A 20,246-nucleotide genomic window follows, 5' to 3' on the forward strand; every position below is an offset into this window, starting at 1 on the left:
AATCATATGTATGAACATACCTTTATAGAGGCAAAGTGAGCTGCAAACTGGCCCTAGAGATAGGAATCAAAGTAATAAGACGAGCCATTTTGTAAAGAATAAAATGATAAAAGGCGCCTTAGCTACTTTCTTCAGAAGGCAGAGGAGGAACAAGCAAAACAACAAAAGAAGACCAGTCATGCCAAAATAGCATTTGTCCACACAAAATATCTAAGTGAGGTTTGACAAACAAAGATTAAATGTCAAGCACTCCACTACTAATAGTTCAGAATATGTATATAAATATAGAAGTTATCCTTTTCATTTTCTGTGACCAAGTTCTCTCCCTAGTCACTGAGGCATCGCCGATGATTACGAGATTCCAACCCTGTTGAGTGTTCATCCCCTCACCAATGAAATTATCAAATTCTTTTCGCCTTCTTTCTTACAATTGATACTCTTACTCGAGGAAATCTCTTGCCCATTTTTGTGTCACACTCTGCTGCAACTAAGGCAAACACTTGAATTAGAAAAATTAACCTAGATACCCTAGATGAATACTTATTTTTTATTATCTTATCTGTTAAGCTTCACATCTATAAAATCTGATAACTTCTCTTCCTCACAAATAACACAATATCCTTTCAACCGTTTCATAAATAACTTACTGTGCCCATTTAAGCAGAGGAAATGGGAGCTCTTGTACTCATCATCACATCAAATCATCAATATGTGCAATGACATGAGGAGATTATTCAGACTGAGATAATGTGCTTGTCAATCATTCTCCATGTCTCCACTATGTCAGACTCTACAGACTTCCCATCCCATGAGTGCTGCGAGCAGCTGCCGACTGTCTGCCGTGCACAGTTGACATGCTTCTGTGCTTTTATTGATGGCGCAATGCCAGATCTCCTTGGTGTCCCTATTGATACAGAGCGTACAATCAACGTCCCTGGTGCCTGCAATGATGATTACGATTCTAAAATATCAGGAATTGGGCCATCTTGTGAGTGTAGTGAAGGTTCATTTCATTCATTCCAAACACATTTTTCAGGACTGAAGAACTAACTGTATATTTCTCTATCTAACAAACAGCGGTATCGGACAGATCGAAGATGAATAGAACTGCTTCAGGATCACCAAATCTAAGGCCCATGAAGCTAAATCATACACCACCATCTGCTCCCTAAGGTATAGCTTCCCTGCAGTGACAATTTCCAACATCTCTATTAACTCGAGTTTAAAAAAAAAAGGCATCATTTAAGCTAAATGATATCACCTTTCAGTTTAATTTCTGCCCTAACCCTTGAAGACAGTTCATACAGAAAATAAAATCAAAATGCATGTTTGGTAAACTTGATACTACCAAGATCTTTGCTTACATGAGTTGTTTGATATTTGATGTTGATGCATGAACTTGACACTGTAGAGCTTATACGTTTGAAATGAAAGGCCTTGCAGATTCTGGAATGAAAAGTGAGAATATGAACTGAACATGAGCCTATAGGTTCAGTTCTTATATGAAATAAGAATCATTTTGATTCTTAAGAGCATATAGGAGATTAGTTTCAGAGTCACCAACAATGGCACAAATTCTACTAAAAGCCCAGCAGAAACATTATAAGACCAATCATATGCAAGAAATCCTTACAATCTGTCAACCAGTCTGAGGCTTTCAAATCTCAACTGCTCTGTATGTAAGGAGAGAGACAAACTGTAACAACAATTGAAATCATCATACCGTATATTGCAGCTACCAGGATACCTTCTTACCTATGAAGCATGATTTAAAGATAAATTGCCCTTTCTTCACTTTACCATCCCAAAACTGGAGCAATTCATACTCAATGCTATATCGATTTCAACAAAGCTAAGAAAACTGATCTCACCATCTCATATTCATGAAGAAAGCTAGTCTGCACCACTATGATACAACAAGCTCATCTACTCTCACCCATCACCAATCTTAGTATTAGATCTATCACACTACTTGGTTATTAGATTTTGCAGAGATACTAGTAGCTTCAAAGAACCCACCATAAGCACCTAATTCTATGTCCTTGCCAGCGGATTTTGCACCTACTCATGTAAGTGAAGCAGACAATAGTTTTTGCCATCATCAGCTCCAGAACCTACCCATTTAACTGTAAAATGGTATAGTTTCATAGAAAAAGTGATCAATAAGGTAAGCAAAGAGAAAATAACTAGCACCAAAGACACAAAAAGGGAGAATCCAGCCTTAACATCAATTATATTAAAGGAAAATTTTGATACAGATGGAACTAAAAAATTTCAAATCCGTGTTTCCAGTAAAAATTACATGAAGACTCACTAAAATACTCTTTGTACATGAAGTAATCAATGTGAACGTGACCGCATGAACTCTTCAAGCCGATCCCACACCTCAAGTGCCGCAGCTCTGTCTTGATGCCTTTTGTTTTTGCTAATCTGCATAAATATATAGTTACTAGTTAGCAAAATGAAAATCATTATAAAAAAAAAAGGACTGCTCATTGATAAACAAAATCCAACAGATCATCTTACTGAGATAATCTTCACATTCCACTGTTTAACGATCTTTGCAGATTCCACGCTATCATCCTCAAATCGCATAAAAAATCCAATGACTGCACAAGATTTTCAGCCTACTTCAGTAAGCATTCAAGTTACCTTATACTATGCAAGAGAAGAAAGTCCTTGGAACACCCATGTATTTCTTCTTAATGACTTACTATGGCACTTCTCATAAGTAAAGTGTATAGCGTAATTATATGATGCATATATGGCCTGTCCAAAGACACTAAACAAATATTCCAAGCCCTAATTTGCTTATTCTCCATCATAGTATCTCCCAAGCACTCATTAAGCACTAAGAACAATGAAATTACATGATAAAAATGGGAAATTTGTAAAAACGAATTGGCATTGAACTCACTCTTGTTGAAGATCTCAACATGGTCCTTGAAAGGCCACTCCTTGAACTGCCACTCCTTCCCAAGAACAAACACTGCGACTACTCTATCCCAATCATCTGCCTTTAGCGTCGACGGCTTATCCCTCACCTCATACGCCGCCACCGCTCGGTCCCTACTCAGCTTCTTCTGCACCGTCACGCACTCCGGCCGTACCCCCCGCATCGCCTTCATCTTCACATCCGTGGGAACAAACACTCCATCTTCCAAAAACTCTTTCACATTATAAATCGTAATCAACGTCTGCGACGCGCTCGGAACTAAAATGATCGGCACCCCCTCACCGATCTTCCTAAGCATCTTGGTCTTCGGCGCGAGATCCGACGCATCGTCGATGCCTCCTCCACCACCTCCTCCGCCGCGGTGGTGGTCGTCGGAGCCGATCAGGCGAGTCTTGGCGACGAGCCCGTCCTTGCGCTGCTGCGACTCGATCCTTTGCCGCTCCTCCTCGCGCTTCGTGGAGGCGATGAGGACGGCGTGGAAGTCGCGATTGCGGGATTCCAGGAGGGATTCGCGGTCCTTGAGAGGTCTTTCAAGAGCACGGATCATGGCAACGTAGTCGACCGCAGCCGGAACCGTAGCGCCTGCGGCGGCGTCGTCTCCGGCGGGTTCACCGGGGACGTACTCGTCGGAGGGGGGAGGGGGAGGAGGAGGAGGGAGGAGGTCGATGGCATCGGCAGACGAGGTGCGGCCGAGGAGGTAGTCGAGGAGGGGCTTGCGGTCGGGTAGGGTTACGGTGGGTATGCGGCGGAGGCGAGTGGCTTGGAGGTAATCGGTGTGCTTGAGGTGATGATGGAGGAGGAAGAAGACTAGGGTTTCGAGGGAATAGTGCCCGCCGAGCTTGGACCGGTAGGCTGTCCCAGCGGAGCAGGGGAAAGAGTAGTCGGCGCCAAAGCGGAACTCGTCGCCAACTTGGACGACGCTGGCGAGATCGCCGCGGGTGGCGAAGTCGCGGAGGACGGAGAGGGGATCCATTGGGAGGTTTTGAGTGTGATCGAAGTGAGAAGAGAAGTTTCGGGGTCGGGGGAACAATGGTTAGTGTTTGGATGGATATTGGGGAACGGACGGGTTTATTAAGTTAGTTATAGATCCGACCCGTAAAACTAAGTCTCGGTTTTATTATAACATCATCTCGGAGAATTCCTACCCTCTTTGCTCCGGTCGGCGGTCCTCATCCCAATATTTACACCACTTTTCCTCAGTCAGTCAAAAACAATGAGAAAACTTCTTCTCCAAGCAAAAAAGGAAGTCAAAATCCTCCGTCCACCCTCTGTTTCTCAACAATTTCCTTCATACTCTCGAGACCCCCTCACACTATAAATTTAAAGAAGGTTAAGCCCTTGATCAAATATACAACACATCCCAAATCCCAACCAGAAGATATGGATCAAATCCAACCCCCAAAGAATCCTACACCCACCGTAACCCTCCGCCCCTGCCGCCCATCCGACTTGGACGCCCTCGTAGCATGGGCCTGGGACCCACGCATCCTTCAATTCCTCCGCCGCGGTCCGTTAGCCAACTCCGACGAAGCCCGCCACTACCTAACTACCCATATACTACCCCACCCGTACTGCCGAGCCATCTGCGTCGACGACCGGCCCGTGGGCATGATCAAGGTCAATCCTGGGCCGGCCCACGAGCCGTTCAAGGCCTCGGTCGGGTACAGCCTGGCCTACGACTACTGGGGCCGGGGAATCGCCACCGTGGTACTGAAGATGGTAGTCGGCGACGTGTTCAAGTCGTGGGCGCATTTGGTGAGGCTGGAGGCGATCGCCGACGTCGAGAACCCGGCGTCGCAGAGGGTGTTGGAGAAGGCTGGGTTTAAGAGGGAAGGGGTTTTGAGGAAGTTCGTGATGTTGAAGGGGGAGTATAGGGATATGGTCATGTTTAGCTACTTGGCCAGTGATGATCCTATAATATATGATAACTAATGCCTTGTTATGTTTAGTTTTCTATATGAAAATAAAGTCCTTGAATGATAGATAGATATTCGAGTACAGCACAAAGATTTGAACTCAGTCAATCTCAACCAAGCGTAAATAGTCAATACCAGAGTATTTCCATCCTTTTGGTTCACAGATAACCAAATGGAGTTTACACAAGAGGTAAAAAGAAAGAGGAGAACTATTAATTTTGGCTTCAAAACACAGCAGAAGATGAAACTTTTATAGCGTAGGTGATGATTCTGGTGACTCCTCAGCTCCTTCGCCGTCAAAGAGCATCTCCTGGTACCGGCAATCACTACTGCAGAAAGCTTTCTCACCTCTGTCAGAAGCAAAGAAACACACAATTCAGTTCAACGCGTTCTAAGAACCAAGTGGAAGAGCAGTGATTTTGAACGATAACATGGAACGAAGGAAAGATAGGTACATCATCATCTATTTGCATGAAGAATTCTAACATCTACAAGGGAAAAATGGCACGGAGGAGGTCAATTTCTATGGCTTATGCTAGCCAAACCACCCAAGTTCAAAGCATCAAGCCTATAACATTTTCAATTAAGATTAAAGAAACTTTTAATTGTTAAAGGAAGCCTGAGACAGGGGTTGGGGTCCTTGGGGACCACTTAGAACGACAAATTGCGATGTGGGACCCCGATAACAAATAGCTGGGACATAGTTTAGTGGATTTGGATTTTTTACACTGCTACTTATGTGACAAAAAATAGCAGTAATGGATGGTCTTCATCATGAAAGCCACAGGGAATCAAAACATCACAATCTTCATATTAAAGTACTTATTCTTAGTGCATTACACAAAGAAGGAGTTGATCACAAGGAAGATTGAATATACTTTTAAATGAAACTAATTTTTTGTCTCATTCTCAAGGTACTGATCAACTAATCTGAACAATTAATTTCATCAATAATATATCACAGTTTAGAACAGCTCGATAGTAATATCTGCATTTGAGCTTCATATTTGCACGAATTTGAGAATAAGAACACTACTGACAATATTAGATAGGCACATAATTTAGACTAAGTAATAAGGAATCAAAATGGAACTCGGAGAGTGAATGCTAACCTATTCATAAAGATATCGTTCCCTTTCACAAGCTTCTTGTTGCATGCATGGCAGAAGCCCAAGAGAAGATTATCTGACGTACAACCTCCATGATCCTCAGTAACCATACTCTCCTTCCTCAGAGCAAGAAACGCATCGTCATGGCTCTCAATGATGCAATTGTCAAAGATGTGAATAGTCCTCGGTTTCGGGCCATGGCAAATCACACATGTGTAATCCTCCGAGAGCTCCATTTCTTCTTCAGTGATGCACCCTGACAGTACCCTGCGAGAAGAGAGCACTGCCTCTGGCACCGAATTCTCCGACGCAAATAAAGATCTCTGGGCGGGCGACAGCATAGCCAGTTGAGAATCCTTATTCCTGACACCAAATTCGATCGGCGATTTCAGAGACTCCACTTGTGAAACAGAGTTCACATGAACAGAGGGGATTTGGATCTTGAGCTGTGTCCCAAGTAACACCATTCTAGTCTCTGGGTAGGAGGACTTCTCTTCTAGTTCATTGGTCTCAAGAGCATCAACAAGACCAAGCCCAATGGCTTTTGAGTTCCCATTGACCCAAGGGAGCTTCCTTGGGTTCCTATCAGAGAACAAGGGCTTCCCAAGGGAAGATAACTGCTTGGCTTCTAGAGTGGAGGTTGGACTCATGGCAGTACCGCAGTCAGATAAGCCCACGGAAAGATTTGAAGAGGGGAAGAGATAGGTGGGTCTGTACTTGTATTGGTTTCCAGTGGGAGATGAAACAGAAGGGTTAGGAATCAGGCCTTGTTTGCTCCCAACTGCTCTTGATCTCTTCCACACCATTGTATCTTCACTTCCACTGTTGAACAAAAGAATTAGAAGTTTTTTTACATACAAACTTTGAACGCAGAAAAAAGAGGGCCCAAAAGGAAAAGGGAAAAGAAAAGAGATGTTCTTCCCTTTCTTTCTTCTTCTTTTGACGAAGAAAATGTACCAGAAAGAAGAAGAAGAAGAAGAAGAAGAAGAAGAAGAATGAAGAAGAAAACATTTAAGGCAGCTGAAATAGAGACAAATGAAGAGAAATACGAACTCACCAAGAAGTTTGTTTGGGATTATCAGCAGAAGCCAAGGTTTAGCAGAGCATGCTTCCAAAGGGCTCCATTAATCATCAGCAAGTTTAAGAACTCAAAAAAGCAAGCAAATGAGCTCCAGGGTGAACAAATGCTGGACTAATCTTGAACTCGGACTGTCTAAAAACAGAAATGATCCGAAAATAGTAGAGAGCTATCCTCAAGAAACGACGATCTGTTCGGGATAAGGAGGTGATAACCGTATTTTTGGTGATCTCTTCCTCTCTTTTTTTATCACTCGCCAACTCATCCAAAAAGATTCGAAAGCAAACCAACATAACCTCACTTCATCTGAGGGAAAACAAATCCCAGAATAATAACTACCCAGATCGCAAAATCTCAACTTGACAACGAAAAACCCGCAAAGATCACTCCTTTCCCCTTCCTCACACCTGCGGCGTGGGTTTGTGGATAAAGATTCTCGGTTACGGGAGAGTAGGATTGGGTGCCAGAGAACCTAAGTGGAGTCTAATGCTGCCCATGGGTAAGCGGAACAGAGATCTTATTTAAAGAGAAAGAGAGAGAAGGTGTGGTTTTCTTAAACCGCCATCAAAATTTTCTTTGAAGTTTTCTTTCTTATTTACAGTGTATCTTCACTAGTTTTGAAGTAGTAAAGTAATTGTTATCAATCCATTGGAAGAGGCATTAAATGGCCACCTTTTCTCTATCAAAGTGTAGCTTGAGATTTCTTTTCTATCTCTACTACTAGTAGTAGTTAAATCTTAATATTTATCTTAATGGAAGGGTGATGATTCCTCTCTACTATGATTTCGTGTAATAGGGATAGGGATAAGGGCCATGGATATTTATGGTAGTCATAAATGGCACTGTAATAGGTAGTAGTTGATCCAATAAAACTTTCACTTTACCTAATTTAAGAGCAAATTATAGTTTATCTCTTTATAATCTGACTGATTTTAGTAGGTCTCTAAATAACTAAATTATTCTTACCATTTTTAAAACTAGATAATATCTTTATAGGGATAAGTAAGTTTTCTACATCTTCCTTAACTGTCACGGACAGTAGAAGATTAAATACTTAAATTTAAAATATATAATAATAAGTTAAAGTTAATTTTTTTTTCATTCGATTGATTGAACCTCATAATTTTCTTTTAACAAAAAAACCTCACATATTGACCCAATTAAAATGTCACAAGTCCATCAAACTCTTGATTAATTAGTTTAAGCTTTAACATCCATTTCTTGGTTACTTGTGGATGCTTTCCATTATATTTTGCATCTAGGAAAGTATATGCACACCATTAAAAGTTACTACTTGCAATTGCCAATTGTATTACAAGTAGTTCTTTTTTCTCATTAACTGTCACTTCCAGATGTCTGACTGAAAAGATTCACTGTGTTTATTGAACTCAGGAAATTCTTAAACTTTCATTTTGCCACTTGTGGATGTTTTTACTGTGTAAAATATTGTTGTGTTTGATTCAGTGTTTGTCTGAATTCACTGGAATTACAACGAAGTCGATGGAAAACTTTGTCTGAATTCACTAGATTTTCTTTGCCAATATAGTTTGATATAATATATTAACCATTATACTGGTGATAGTAATTTTCTACTTTGAATTTTATTTCTCCCCACTTTAATTTGATCATCTGGCATAGCATAATCTCGCAAAAGATCCATGATTAGTCTTAGGGAATTTAGTCAATTTACCCCTAATGGCTTAGCCCCATTTCAACTTACCTCTATCTATTTTAAACTTATGCACTTAATTCTTTGTTGGCCTAGACTAAATTGTTGCTATTAGTCAACCGTTTATAGCGACATAAAACGACTAGATAATTTTTATAAAAATATAATCTGATTTTAAAGTAATGTGGATAAGTTAGTTATTTAATAATTTACTCAAAAATATAATCTGATTTTAAAGTAATGTGGATAAGTTAGTTATTTAATAATTTACTCATGTCGGAAAATATTAGTGCCAATAAATTATTATTAGTTTTAAATGATTGGTTAGATTAACTACTTAAATTTGAAGTATAGAAAAGTAAATTAAAATCAGACTATCCTTAATCTTAATAAAAGTAATATATTATTACCAATATTCTAAAATAGTGAATGAAACAAAATGAATCATAAAGTTGAATCAATCTCCTCAAAGTAAAACTTATATGCTTCCATGCTTGGCAAATGCCAACTTTATAAGAGTCTGATGTGAAACTACTTTCATCTGATAAAGAAAAAAAAAAAACTTTCATCTGATTGATCTGCCACTTGATTCCAAAACACCCATTTGTTCAATCAAACTCCTCCTCTTGGATTTATCAACCACATAGTGAGTAATCTTTACATAGAATGAATCAATTGCAAGTCCACCAACCTCATCCAAACCCTTCTCAAAGCCAGACCACATCCTTTCAACCAAATGGAAGCTTGCTCAAAGTTCTTCCCCCCTTTACTGTTGCAAAGAGTTGAAAGCCCATTTGCTCAACCTATCCAAATGCATCAATATTCCATTAGCTGAGGGGGTTCATGGCCCCCTTCATATCCTACCAAATGGATGTAGCTTTCACTAGAGATGCCAAATTGCATGTTGTGATGCAACAAGTGAAAAGAAAAAAACAGCATCTCTCTAACCTCAAGTACTTCTCTATGATTGAGACAAAAGACATACTGATCATTAATGCATGTTTGTCTTCCATTTTCTTTCTTCAAGCATCACACAACTCATAAAAAGGCATGCCAATGACTGTATAAATTGGCAACTATTGTCAATCTCACCTATCTATCAAACTTTTCCAAAACTTTCTTCTCTCCTACGCCACCCTCTATCCCAACGCACACTATCGAGAAAATATTTTAATAATGATAGCGGGCGATAAATTTAAGTTTTTAAGTCAATTGATTATTTAGCGGAGACCGATAAGATGTAATGCCTAAGTATTAACATACTCTCTTGGGATTAATTTCATCAGTTTGTGTAATTTTTTTTAATTAGTAATGGATGCTGTCATCATGCATGGATTTTGAATTAGGGAACAACATAGGGTAGATTAGTTAAAAAATTAAAGCATAATTAAGCACACAGACTTGGAAGAACACAGCTTAAATGAGGCACACAAAGTTAATGCAGCCAATAGTAAACATATAAGTAAGACAATTCTTTTCTTTTCTTTTTTTTTTTCTTAAGAAGTGGAAACTTAACATTGCCTTAATTTAAATAAGTGCCACTTGAATTCGAAATATATAATTATTACACAATAATCTCACATTATTTGGATATGAAATTAATCCCTGTACCACTCCATTTAATGAAACAAAAGCAAACATAGTTCCTTTATTCTTTGGAAGTTAGTATTGATATGTAATAAAAAATTTATTAAGAAATTATCAAGAGGATAATACATTAGTTACTTTCTATGCGACAACATTAATTTTTTACGAGTGATATTTATTGAGCAAGAATTTACTTTCGACGATATGGTTGGTAAAATGACGTTATGCCCAACCTTTATCTTTTTAGGCTTATCTTACTATCATATAAGTTTAGGGGTATTTTTGTCAATATAAAAAGTTGCTCTATAAATATCATTTCTCTTGAATTTTTTTCTCAAGCCCTTGCCCTTGAAGTCTCTTGACTACTATGTGAGAAAGATTAGCCAATTAAACCGATGTTAAGTCCAAATGGCCCATGGGCTTGAACCCAAGATGGGCCCTACTGGATGTTGGCCTAATCCCAATCTGAAGCCTAAACTTCTCTTGGGCCTGGGATTGTAATTGGGCCTAAAGCTCCAAATTTCTACCCAAGTTATCAGCCTTATAATAATATAATAATAATAATAATAATAATAATAATAATATTATTATTATTATTATTATTATTATTATTATTATTATCTAAGTTTATCCTGGTGATATCTGACATACTAAATCAAATTTCTTACTTCTCAAATAAAAAAAAAATATTACCTAAAATTATCTCCATTTGATTTGAAAATCTGATTCTAATTTTTTTTTCTAATTTTCTTTTTTACTTTGATCTATATAACTTGCTCGTGTGTATTAATTTATAACTAAAGTTAACTTATCTATGTGATAACTGTAATAGTATCTCTTAAGACATTACAAATAAAATATAGTATATATATATATATTTATATATTTTGTTGAGAAATTTCACTAAAATTTATCCAATATATTGGTTTAACTAGGAAGTAGGAAATAAACTAGCGGTTTGCTACAAATTAACTAATTAATAAGAGACACTGGGTACGTTCTAGAAGACCTGTTTTGGGACACATGATAAAAAGATACCCAGAACTATTTGGTACGAAGGAAAAGAGGAACCACCTCCACTTATGAGGAGTAAAATTCGCTATGGCGTCCCCCTTATTTAATCCCGTGATCCCTCTCCTGCTCTTCTCTCCTCCCTCCTCTCCTGCTCCTCCTCCTCTCCCTCTTCCTCTCTCTTCCTCCTTCCCGCCACGGCCTTTCTGCGCTGGCCGCCGCCGAGCCGCCGCCTCCAGGATCCGCCGGAGAGCCCGACGTGGCCGGCCGGAGAGGGAAGGCATGGCGTCCTCCGCCGCCGCTCGCCTCGCGCCGCTCCGCCGGAAGGATAGCGGCGAGGGTTATGACGAGGAGGCAGTGATGAGACCTCTCGATCCGGACGGTGGCGAGATCGAGATGCCGTACTCCGAGTACCGAAGCGGTGAATTCGAGCTTCTCCTCTCTCTCTCTCTCCCTCATCCTTTCCTTAGGGTTTGCTCTTGCTTTAATTATCTCGTAGTCTCAAGTTACTCCGAAAGATCAATGGGTTTTACTTATTGCAATTTAATTGTCAGTATGGCAGGGAATGCATTATCATAGCTCATAATAAGTACTTCTTGAACTGAGTGTAACGGATGCAATTTGAGTAAATCGGATCATCAGAGAGAAGAATGATGTGCAATATAGGCTGAGGATCTATATTGCTATGGATTAAAACAGGAGGATCAATGGAAAGCGCCTCTGGCGAGTAACACTACTGTCATCTACTCCTTAAATTAGAAGAAAATATCATATATTTATTTAAGACTTGCCATGCGTTATGAAAGCATGTTGAGACAATTATGTGTCAGTATGTGCGAAATTAAGTCTTGCTGATATTAAATTGTTGAGGTGGACATTGAAATGGAAGGAAAGATAGAATAAGAACTGAGTATCTACTATCAAGAAAGCGGTGCGATCTTGTTTGATATCTGCTTAGACTTTCACTATTCTTGTTAGTGCAAACAGCGGTGGGATTAGTTTTGATTTAAGTGAAGATATCTGCTGCAGGTACTTCAACATCAAGGAGTCAACCAGTCTTAGCTGAAGTAGAGGCATTTCCTAGAGATAAGGGAGGAAAGTACCAATATAGTACAAATGGTCCACTAAAGGGCAGGCCTAGGATAAGCTCATTATGCTTCGGCGTTGACTTGTCAGCGGATAATTTTGCTGTTGCTATTGTTTATTTTGTGCAAGGAGTGTTGGGACTTGCCAGGCTTGCTGTGAGCTTTTACTTAAAAGACAATCTTCATCTTGATCCAGCAGAGGTATAGTACTATGAATTGTCTTTCAGGTATTCCATTCATTTTTCATCTGTTTTTGCATGTGTGCACTCTCATATAATTGTTTCCCTCTTAAAACCTTTTCATATTGACCAAGCATGCTGACTCTATTCGCCTATTCTTTTCGCGCCGTTTGACAAACACTTCCTTTTTAAAAATTAGACAGCGGTTATATCTGGTGTCTCTTCCTTGCCATGGTTGATCAAGCCTCTATATGGTTTTATCAGGTTTGACTAGATGTTTCCATATCTTTATTTTTAACATTTCTGCATTCTCTCTGGTCATGTGCCTTTCATTAAGTTCTTCTGATTTCAGTGACTCTATCCCACTGTTTGGCTATCGAAGAAGATCATATCTCATTCTATCTGGTCTTCTTGGAGCGCTTTCATGGAGCTTGATGGCCACAATGGTTGACAGCAAGTATGATGCAGCATTCTGTATCTTTCTTGGATCTCTTTCAGTTGCCTTTTCAGATGTTGTAAGTGTTTATTAGTTTTCCTTCCAACTGCTATTGTTTATGTTGGTGTTTGATGAATCAATACTTTCACAGACAACATATAATGCTGCAACATAATTTTGACTTTTTATTCTCATGTTCATGCCTTTTACATAAATAATATGCTTAGAATTTAGAAGATGACGTGTCTTTTTTTGGTGAAAGTAGATAAATATTCAATGCACCCCATGATGCAATGCAGCAACGAACCAGAGTTGTACACTAATAACCTGTTTTGGGGCTCTTTCAAGCTCATCTCATTGAAGAACCTCATTGCTGCTTTAATGCTTGTTCTACATCTAACCTCTCTTGTGTGCTAGTTGGTTCATAGGATAAAGTAGCTCTCTTTTGAACAAAGTTCTGCACTACTGTAGTGAGCCGCACATCACAGTTCAAAGTGATTGCCGACTTGGTTTCAGCTCAGTTTAAGGTTGAATAACACTATTGAATTGACCAACCAAGCCTTAGCAGTCAAAAGCGTAGGTCAGCTTTTCTGGTTTCCAACTTCGTACTTTAGTAGTGCACGAGTCTTAAGCTAAAATATTTTTCCCAACTTACTTTTCCAAGTTTTTTTCGGAAATGCAACATCAATACTGATGCTAGACTGTAACCTCTCTAAATCTCTGTTCAAGGGTTGCAAAAGAATTATGCTGGAATGATACGTGGGTTTGCTACAGAACTCGAAAAGCATTTTTTTAGTTAGTCTTTTTGTTATTATTCCATTCCTCTTAGTACTTTCATAAAGTGTTGAGATATATACTTAGATATATATTTCAGGTGGTAGATTCTATGGTTGTTGAAAGGGCTCGTGGAGAGTCACAAAGCATGTCTGGATCTCTTCAGTCTCTTTGTTGGGGATCATCAGCATTTGGAGGCATTGTGAGTGCATATTTTAGTGGTTCTCTGGTGGATGCTTATGGAGTAAGGTTTGTTCTATACTGAAGCTTCAGGCTGATGTGCGACATGATGTGTTATTGATTCTTCTTTTTTTTTTTAATTGCAGATTTGTCTTTGGTGTTACTGCATTCCTACCCCTGATGACATCCGCAGTTGCTTTGCTTGTAAATGAACAGGCTTTGCCATCTTCAGGAGGATATAAGCCATCAATTTCTACTTCAGGTTTTGTTGAAAGCACCAAGCAGCATATCATGCAGTTGTGGACTGCAGTGAGGCAGCCTGAAATATTTTTGCCCACCCTATTTATATTCCTTTGGCAAGCAACACCACAATCAGACTCTGCCATGTTCTTTTTTATGTATGTTCCCTACCATAACTAGCATTATACTTAGCCCAATTGTACCTTGAAAATCTTGGTATTCGATCTACTACCATATTACTGGTTCTAGATGAGGTAAATTTCGGTTGGTTTTCTCTGGATGAACTTTCAGCAATCAACATTGGTGCCTAATTTAAGAATTTGTATGGTTGGATTCTTATAACTTATGTAAAATTGTAAATGAACATATTGATGTGTTATCTTTTGCTCTGTATTAAATAAGATGCGCAACTACAAGTGACTGCCTGATCATTTCTGTATTACTCAGTGAAGACTGGCTTAGATTAATCATCCCGAGAAATATGTTCTCTTAGATTCTGTTGTCAATTAAGTATTTCTAAATGGTAAACACGATGGAATCTTTTAGGGTTTGAGTGTCAGAATACTACGGTTCATTTCTTGTCAATAAGGTGACCTGTTAATTTTCCCTATCATTATGTTTCTCTGTGCATATATGGCTTACTTGCAACTTGCCCTACTTCTTGCACTTTAAACGCATGATATTTTCTGAATGTTTATATCTGTCTATTTGATGGTTTTCAGCACAAATAAGCTTGGATTTACTCCAGAATTTTTAGGGCGTGTTAAACTTGTTACGTCTGTGGCATCCTTGGCGGGCGTTGGACTGTATAATGGATTCCTGAAGACAGTTCCTTTAAGGAAGATATTTCTTCTGACAACCATTGTGGGTTCTGCCCTTGGAATGACACAGGTGCTATTCATTTGACTTTTAGAATATTAGATGATTGGGGACTTCATGTTTCTCTTGTAAGCTAATTCTGGTCTTACTTTCTCAGGTTTTACTTGTCACTGGACTAAATCGTCAGTTTGGCATAAGTGATGAATGGTTCTCCATTGGGGATTCTCTGATTATAACAGTCCTCAGTCAGGTGACTAACATTAGTTGAATTAGAAATTTATGTAGAAAAGGTTTTTTAATTTCCATCTGATAATTATGATCTCTACTCTACATGTTACATATACTATACATTGTATGTAAGCTATAAGAAGAATTCTGCGTGTCAATGGATATTGTTTTGCCTTTTCAATCACAAGAACTTCTCTTTTGGGGTGTATATGGTCAGACGGTTATCTGGGTGAGAACATGCTTTTCAGAAGTCATTTTTCTTCTAGTTTATTTCTTGAAATTTGTATATATATGCATTCTATATTTAAAGTTATTAATGTTTAAGTAAGTTTGTGCTAATGAGATCCTTTAAGGTTACGCCAACATGTCCCATAATTTGCAAGATGGCTTTTACACCACACACTGTTATATCTATATCTAAAAAGTCAAGTATTACTGAAAAGGATATACTTTTTCAGAAGAAGGAAAACAATAAGAATATATGATAGAAGACCTGCCAGAATGTTTTTATGAAGAAAGAAAAGCTCTAGAGTCTTTACTTCTTTACATTTTCAACAACTGCATTGTATTTTCAGGTGATGTGCTAGTTGGCAATAATATATTTATATTATTCCAAACCATTAGGCATGCTTTTGAATGTTTTTATTATGTTGTCCTCTAATGTTGGTGGGGTTTATTTTATACTATTGCAGAATTATTCATTTTCTCTAACACTGAATTTTACTGTAGGCCTCTTTCATGCCTGTTTTAGTATTAGCTGCCAGATTATGTCCACCGGGAATGGAAGCTACACTTTTTGCTACACTAATGTCTATATCAAATGGGGGAAGTGTCACTGGTGGTCTTGTGGGTGCTGGGCTGACCCAGTTTCTTGGGGTCACCAGAGACAGCTTTGGCAATTTAGCTGTTTTAATTATTATCTGCAATCTCAGCTCTTTGCTGCCTCTGCCCCTCCTCGGTCTTCTTCCAGCAGAAAATCCTGAGGCTGAGGATAGGGATCTCGAACAGGCAAAATCAAATTGAGGTTTCATCTTTATCTCCATTGATTTAAGTGGGACCTGTCTTATGTTGGTCTCCCTTCAAAATGAGTGAGTTCCTCCATCTTGCAATCTGATATGGCACCCCAGTTCTACTTTTGTTCCATGCCTCAGAGAGGAACTTCGAATGCCTATTTTCTAAGGATGCAAGACATTCCATCTACTACTGTTTCAGAGACCAAGCTCATGCAACTGCTGACCCATGTACAATAGTCATATGCTTCTTGGACAATATCAAAAAGGCCATCCCAACTGGCAAGTACACGTACTTGAAATTTACCATATGCTGTAGAGGAGAAATTTTTTGTCATCTGTGTAATAGATTGATGTTCTAACCTAACCTTGACATGGAAATGAAATAATAAATCTCATCACATGGATTACATATTATATGTTTCTTCACCTCAGATGCATTTGAAGGGTTATAAGATTATGAAAGTTATCCACAGGAAGGAATTTGTGATTCTCAATCTTACAAATGTGGCTGCCGTTTTATTCAAGTGCTCACATACTGTTAAAGCCTGAATGCTGTTTCCAGCAAAGAAACCATAGTACCTAGACCCTACTACATTACTTTCTAGGGCTCAAACACACTGAATGAGGAGATAAAACTAAGTGTGATAGGGTGCAGTTGTGTTAAGTGACGTCAGAGGAGAATTTTGTTAGGAGTCTTGCATTGGAGCATTACTTCCTCACAAAAATGACAATCAAACTTATACCTCTCATTAACCTGCAATCTTATCAACAAAAGTTTTATCTATTACATTTGTGGGAACAATCTGTCTTGTTGGATGGGTGACTAACAAACACATTCATCTTATGTCTTTTATAGTATTCCTTTGTCAATCTTTACATTTAACAATGCCAATGTACCTGCTGATATATCATGAATGTGGCATATAAGATCCTTTAAACCATTTTATTTCTTTATCCTCAGCTACTGCAGCCTGAAGGGGATACTTATTCACGAGTTATAACAGCAGTTATATGTTATTCATCAAGCAGGTTAAGTTTATCATCATGACTATTTGGTACCAAGTGTTTAATTCATCTCTCAGGAAGGATCCCATCTATTCTGTGTTAAAGGTCAGTGCTTGTTGCTGAAAGATGAAAATAAGTTTGACGGCAGCCTGGTATTATGTAACAGCAATTTGCCTCAATATTGATGTTCACATTATGTCATTATCATGTAATAACTGTATGCCTTACAAGATTGATGCATGCATTACTCAAGACTTTGGTATTCTTTTTTTTTCTTTTTTTTTCCTTTGGCTATTAGATGTAGCTTCTCTTGAATCAGGTGAACAGTCCTATTCATGCAATTGTACTCAGACCCCACATCTGATGAGTCCACTCTCTCAAGAGAACTTTGAAGTTTAATTTCTCAATAGAAGTAACATATCTACTTATTGGTGGCAGTTTGTAACCTATAGGAGAGATATGGGTAGGACAATCAATGATGATATGGGCCTTGAGTTTCAGAATACTATGGATCTATTTATTGGATCTTATTATAAGCTGGCCAATGATTGAGTCAGTGAGTTGCTTGCAATCTCATTTTTGGAAGAATATGAGCATGTGCAGGTGCATGTGAAGACATTGAATAATTCCCCACCTAACAATATATTCCACCAATTTCATATGATTATGGTGAGAACTCTAAGCACCTCAACAATCATTCAACTACATTTCATTGTTAGATGAGAGAGATCAAGTCTTTTTTAAAAACACAGTGAGTTGCATAATTCTGGCAATCTTTCAGTGGAGAGACTAACCTCCTATGAGCTATTCATATGCCTCTCCTGAAAATTAGTTAGCCTGTCAATTTAAAGCCATGGTTGGTTGTTCTGATACCCAAACGAGTCAATCATCACACAAGCAAAGAGGATCAGAGATGAACCCGTGCATGCATGACTGCCCAACCCAAACTGAGGACTGTGACAGAGGGGATCCACGTGTATCTCTGGCGTATTAATGTCGTATGGGCTTCTTCCATGGATGCCAAGCTGAGCAAGCTCTCAAGAGTATCTTTACATTTGATACGTAGCCATCCTCCTGCCTGTCCAAATGAGCGAGGAAGTTTGCCAACAGGGACGAGAAAGACATGGCAAAGCCTAGTTGTAAACATGCAAGCCACGTGGGCCAATTGTGCGCAGACAACAAGGCACTCGGATTTAGTCCAAACAAGAAGGCAGGAAATTTCCTGTATCCGGACACTTGGGAGGCTATGGTTGGTTGCCAGCCTGCCACTTTATATATTGAAGCTCTCTTCAGTCTTCACATTGTGGCTTCCTGAAAATTTTTGTACTTTAAAAAGAGTCAGAAGCTCGTTAGGTAGCAGCAAACCAAGTACCAATCATCACTTCCTAATCATGAGATCATTGCACACTAACCTAATATATAGCTTGTAAGGATTCTAAGCACCAACCTTACATTAGACATATTTTTTTCCTCTGTTTACTTTAGGGAGAGTAATTAAAGACTGCTTGGTACTCTGTCTTACCTGCATGATTACTTTAGGAGAGTCAGTAAACCTTGTGGGTTAATAAGCTCTCAATTGCATCAGGCATCTATAAATGCAGTTAATTTTCCTTCCTAATTTCATTTTTCTCTCTCTTAATTTCCACTCTTTGAGCCATTTGTGTGATTTGCAAGCAAACACGACCAGAGAGAACTGAGCAGAGAAGCTGAAACCAAAACAAGGTTCAACGAGACGAGGCAAAATCCCAGAAGAAAAAGTTAGCATTCAAAGTTTCAAACCAAGCCAAACACCACCAACGAACTGCCCCTCAAGATGCGATAACTAATAGAAGGAATAGAATATAGCATTTGGGTAGAGAGAATCCAACCTCATCCAGTTTTAAATGCCAGGAAAATGCCAACCATGAGGTATCGCAACTAACCTTGTCTGATATCTCACCATCAGCACATGGAGCAAATTATGGCTCATCTCTCTCTCTCCTACCCTCAACCATATAAACCTCTCTCTCTACAATACTCAGCATCACCCATTAGAATGGAGATAGCTTCAGTGAACTGTGAATGCTGTGGTTTGAGAGAGGACTGCACCCAGGACTACATCAGCAGTGTGAAGGCCAACTTTGAAGGGAAATGGCTATGTGGGCTTTGCTCTGAGGCAGTGAGAGATGAGATTAGTAGGGGAGGAAGAAGATGCCATGGGGTGGAAGAGTCTATGAAAGCCCACATGTCATTCTGCAGGAAGATTAAGTCCAACCCTGCAATTAGAGTGGCTGATGGGATGAGGCAGATGCTTAGGAGGAGGTCTGGAGACATGGCGAAGCCTGCATTAGCTACTGCTGCAAAGAAGTTTGGGAGGTCAATCAGCACTTCACAAGTAGGGGATGAGAGTCGTCAATGCCATCATTTTGAGCTGGTTTAACTTTTAAGAACTATTACTGTTAAATATCTTCTGCATTTTTCATTGTAATGTACAGAAGATGTTATGAAATTACCTCATCCAAGTTTTGTGTGAATGCTCAATGTTTTTGAATACCATATTGGATCAGTTAATATAACTCATCAAATTTTATATTTTATATTTTACACTCTCTCTCTCTCTCTCTCTCTCACTTTTTATATTTTAAATGATAAATGAGTCTAATAAATTCGAACTCAAAACTTCCCCTCTGCTCTGATAAACTACTATAAAGAATAAGTTATAGAGAACAATATTTTTTATATTTTAGAAGATATTTGATGATTAAAGCATCTTTTATTATATTAAGAAGGACTGGCCTTTATTTTTAGTCAATAAATAACATATAAGCTCACAAATTATCAAAAGCAAAAAGTAAAATTGAATAAATGTAATGGGCCATACCCATGGACCCATGGTATTAGATATACAAAGTTTTGGCCCATAAGAGAAAGAGTTAGTTCATTAATGGGCTCCATGTGGCCCAATAAGGCCCATATTAGCTC

General features: G+C 38.8%; 5 protein-coding genes across 11 annotated transcripts; 3 read left to right on the plus strand and 2 right to left on the minus strand.

The window, feature by feature from the left end:
* Window positions 1-104: 104 nt before the first annotated feature.
* LOC140783902 (protein CDC73 homolog) lies at window positions 105-4,272 on the minus strand. Of its 4 annotated transcripts, XR_012108199.1 has the most exons (6): window positions 2,918-3,997; window positions 2,527-2,609; window positions 2,315-2,430; window positions 1,052-1,184; window positions 648-941; window positions 105-487 (listed from the first exon to the last, which is right to left on the minus strand). XR_012108199.1 is itself a non-coding variant. In XM_073131032.1 (4 exons), the coding sequence occupies exons 1-3, from the start codon at window positions 3,927-3,929 to the stop codon at window positions 2,341-2,343; spliced, it is 1,185 nt and encodes a 394-aa protein (XP_072987133.1). In that variant the 5' UTR covers window positions 3,930-3,997; the 3' UTR covers window positions 1,052-1,184; window positions 2,332-2,340. The 4 variants fall into 4 exon arrangements, 2 of the variants coding, with proteins under 2 accessions (XP_072987133.1, XP_072987132.1); XR_012108198.1 differs by having other exon boundaries at window positions 105-941; XM_073131032.1 differs by lacking the exons at window positions 105-487; window positions 648-941 and having other exon boundaries at window positions 2,332-2,430.
* LOC140783906 (uncharacterized) lies at window positions 4,121-4,944 on the plus strand. Its single transcript, XM_073131035.1, has one exon. It carries the CDS (start codon window positions 4,337-4,339, stop codon window positions 4,886-4,888), a length of 552 nt encoding a protein of 183 aa, XP_072987136.1. The 5' UTR covers window positions 4,121-4,336; the 3' UTR covers window positions 4,889-4,944.
* A 21-nt stretch (window positions 4,945-4,965) lies between these two features.
* Window positions 4,966-7,750, minus strand: LOC140783904 (FCS-Like Zinc finger 8-like). Its single transcript, XM_073131033.1, has 3 exons — window positions 7,039-7,750; window positions 5,985-6,803; window positions 4,966-5,222 (listed from the first exon to the last, which is right to left on the minus strand). The coding sequence occupies exons 2-3, from the start codon at window positions 6,785-6,787 to the stop codon at window positions 5,123-5,125; spliced, it is 903 nt and encodes a 300-aa protein (XP_072987134.1). The 5' UTR covers window positions 6,788-6,803; window positions 7,039-7,750; the 3' UTR covers window positions 4,966-5,122.
* Window positions 7,751-11,368: 3,618 nt separating this feature from the next.
* LOC140784925 (folate-biopterin transporter 1, chloroplastic) lies at window positions 11,369-17,657 on the plus strand. Of its 4 annotated transcripts, none has more exons than XR_012108337.1 (10): window positions 11,369-11,747; window positions 12,356-12,612; window positions 12,790-12,854; window positions 12,943-13,105; window positions 13,901-14,049; window positions 14,127-14,378; window positions 14,943-15,111; window positions 15,197-15,289; window positions 15,997-16,559; window positions 17,242-17,657. XR_012108337.1 is itself a non-coding variant. In XM_073132555.1 (9 exons), the coding sequence occupies exons 1-9, from the start codon at window positions 11,417-11,419 to the stop codon at window positions 16,288-16,290; spliced, it is 1,773 nt and encodes a 590-aa protein (XP_072988656.1). In that variant the 5' UTR covers window positions 11,369-11,416; the 3' UTR covers window positions 16,291-16,694. The 4 variants fall into 4 exon arrangements, 2 of the variants coding, with proteins under 2 accessions (XP_072988656.1, XP_072988657.1); XR_012108338.1 differs by having other exon boundaries at window positions 17,310-17,657; XM_073132555.1 differs by lacking the exon at window positions 17,242-17,657 and having other exon boundaries at window positions 15,997-16,694.
* A 1,629-nt stretch (window positions 17,658-19,286) lies between these two features.
* Window positions 19,287-19,884, plus strand: LOC140784750 (uncharacterized). The gene has a single exon (XM_073132283.1). It carries the CDS (start codon window positions 19,321-19,323, stop codon window positions 19,702-19,704), a length of 384 nt encoding a protein of 127 aa, XP_072988384.1. The 5' UTR covers window positions 19,287-19,320; the 3' UTR covers window positions 19,705-19,884.
* Window positions 19,885-20,246: the final 362 nt, after the last annotated feature.

The sequence above is a fragment of the Typha latifolia genome, chromosome 3 (genome assembly GCF_019914945.1).
Source record: "Typha latifolia isolate L0001 chromosome 3, TyphaL0001v2, whole genome shotgun sequence".
Taxonomy (NCBI): Eukaryota; Viridiplantae; Streptophyta; class Magnoliopsida; order Poales; family Typhaceae; genus Typha; species Typha latifolia.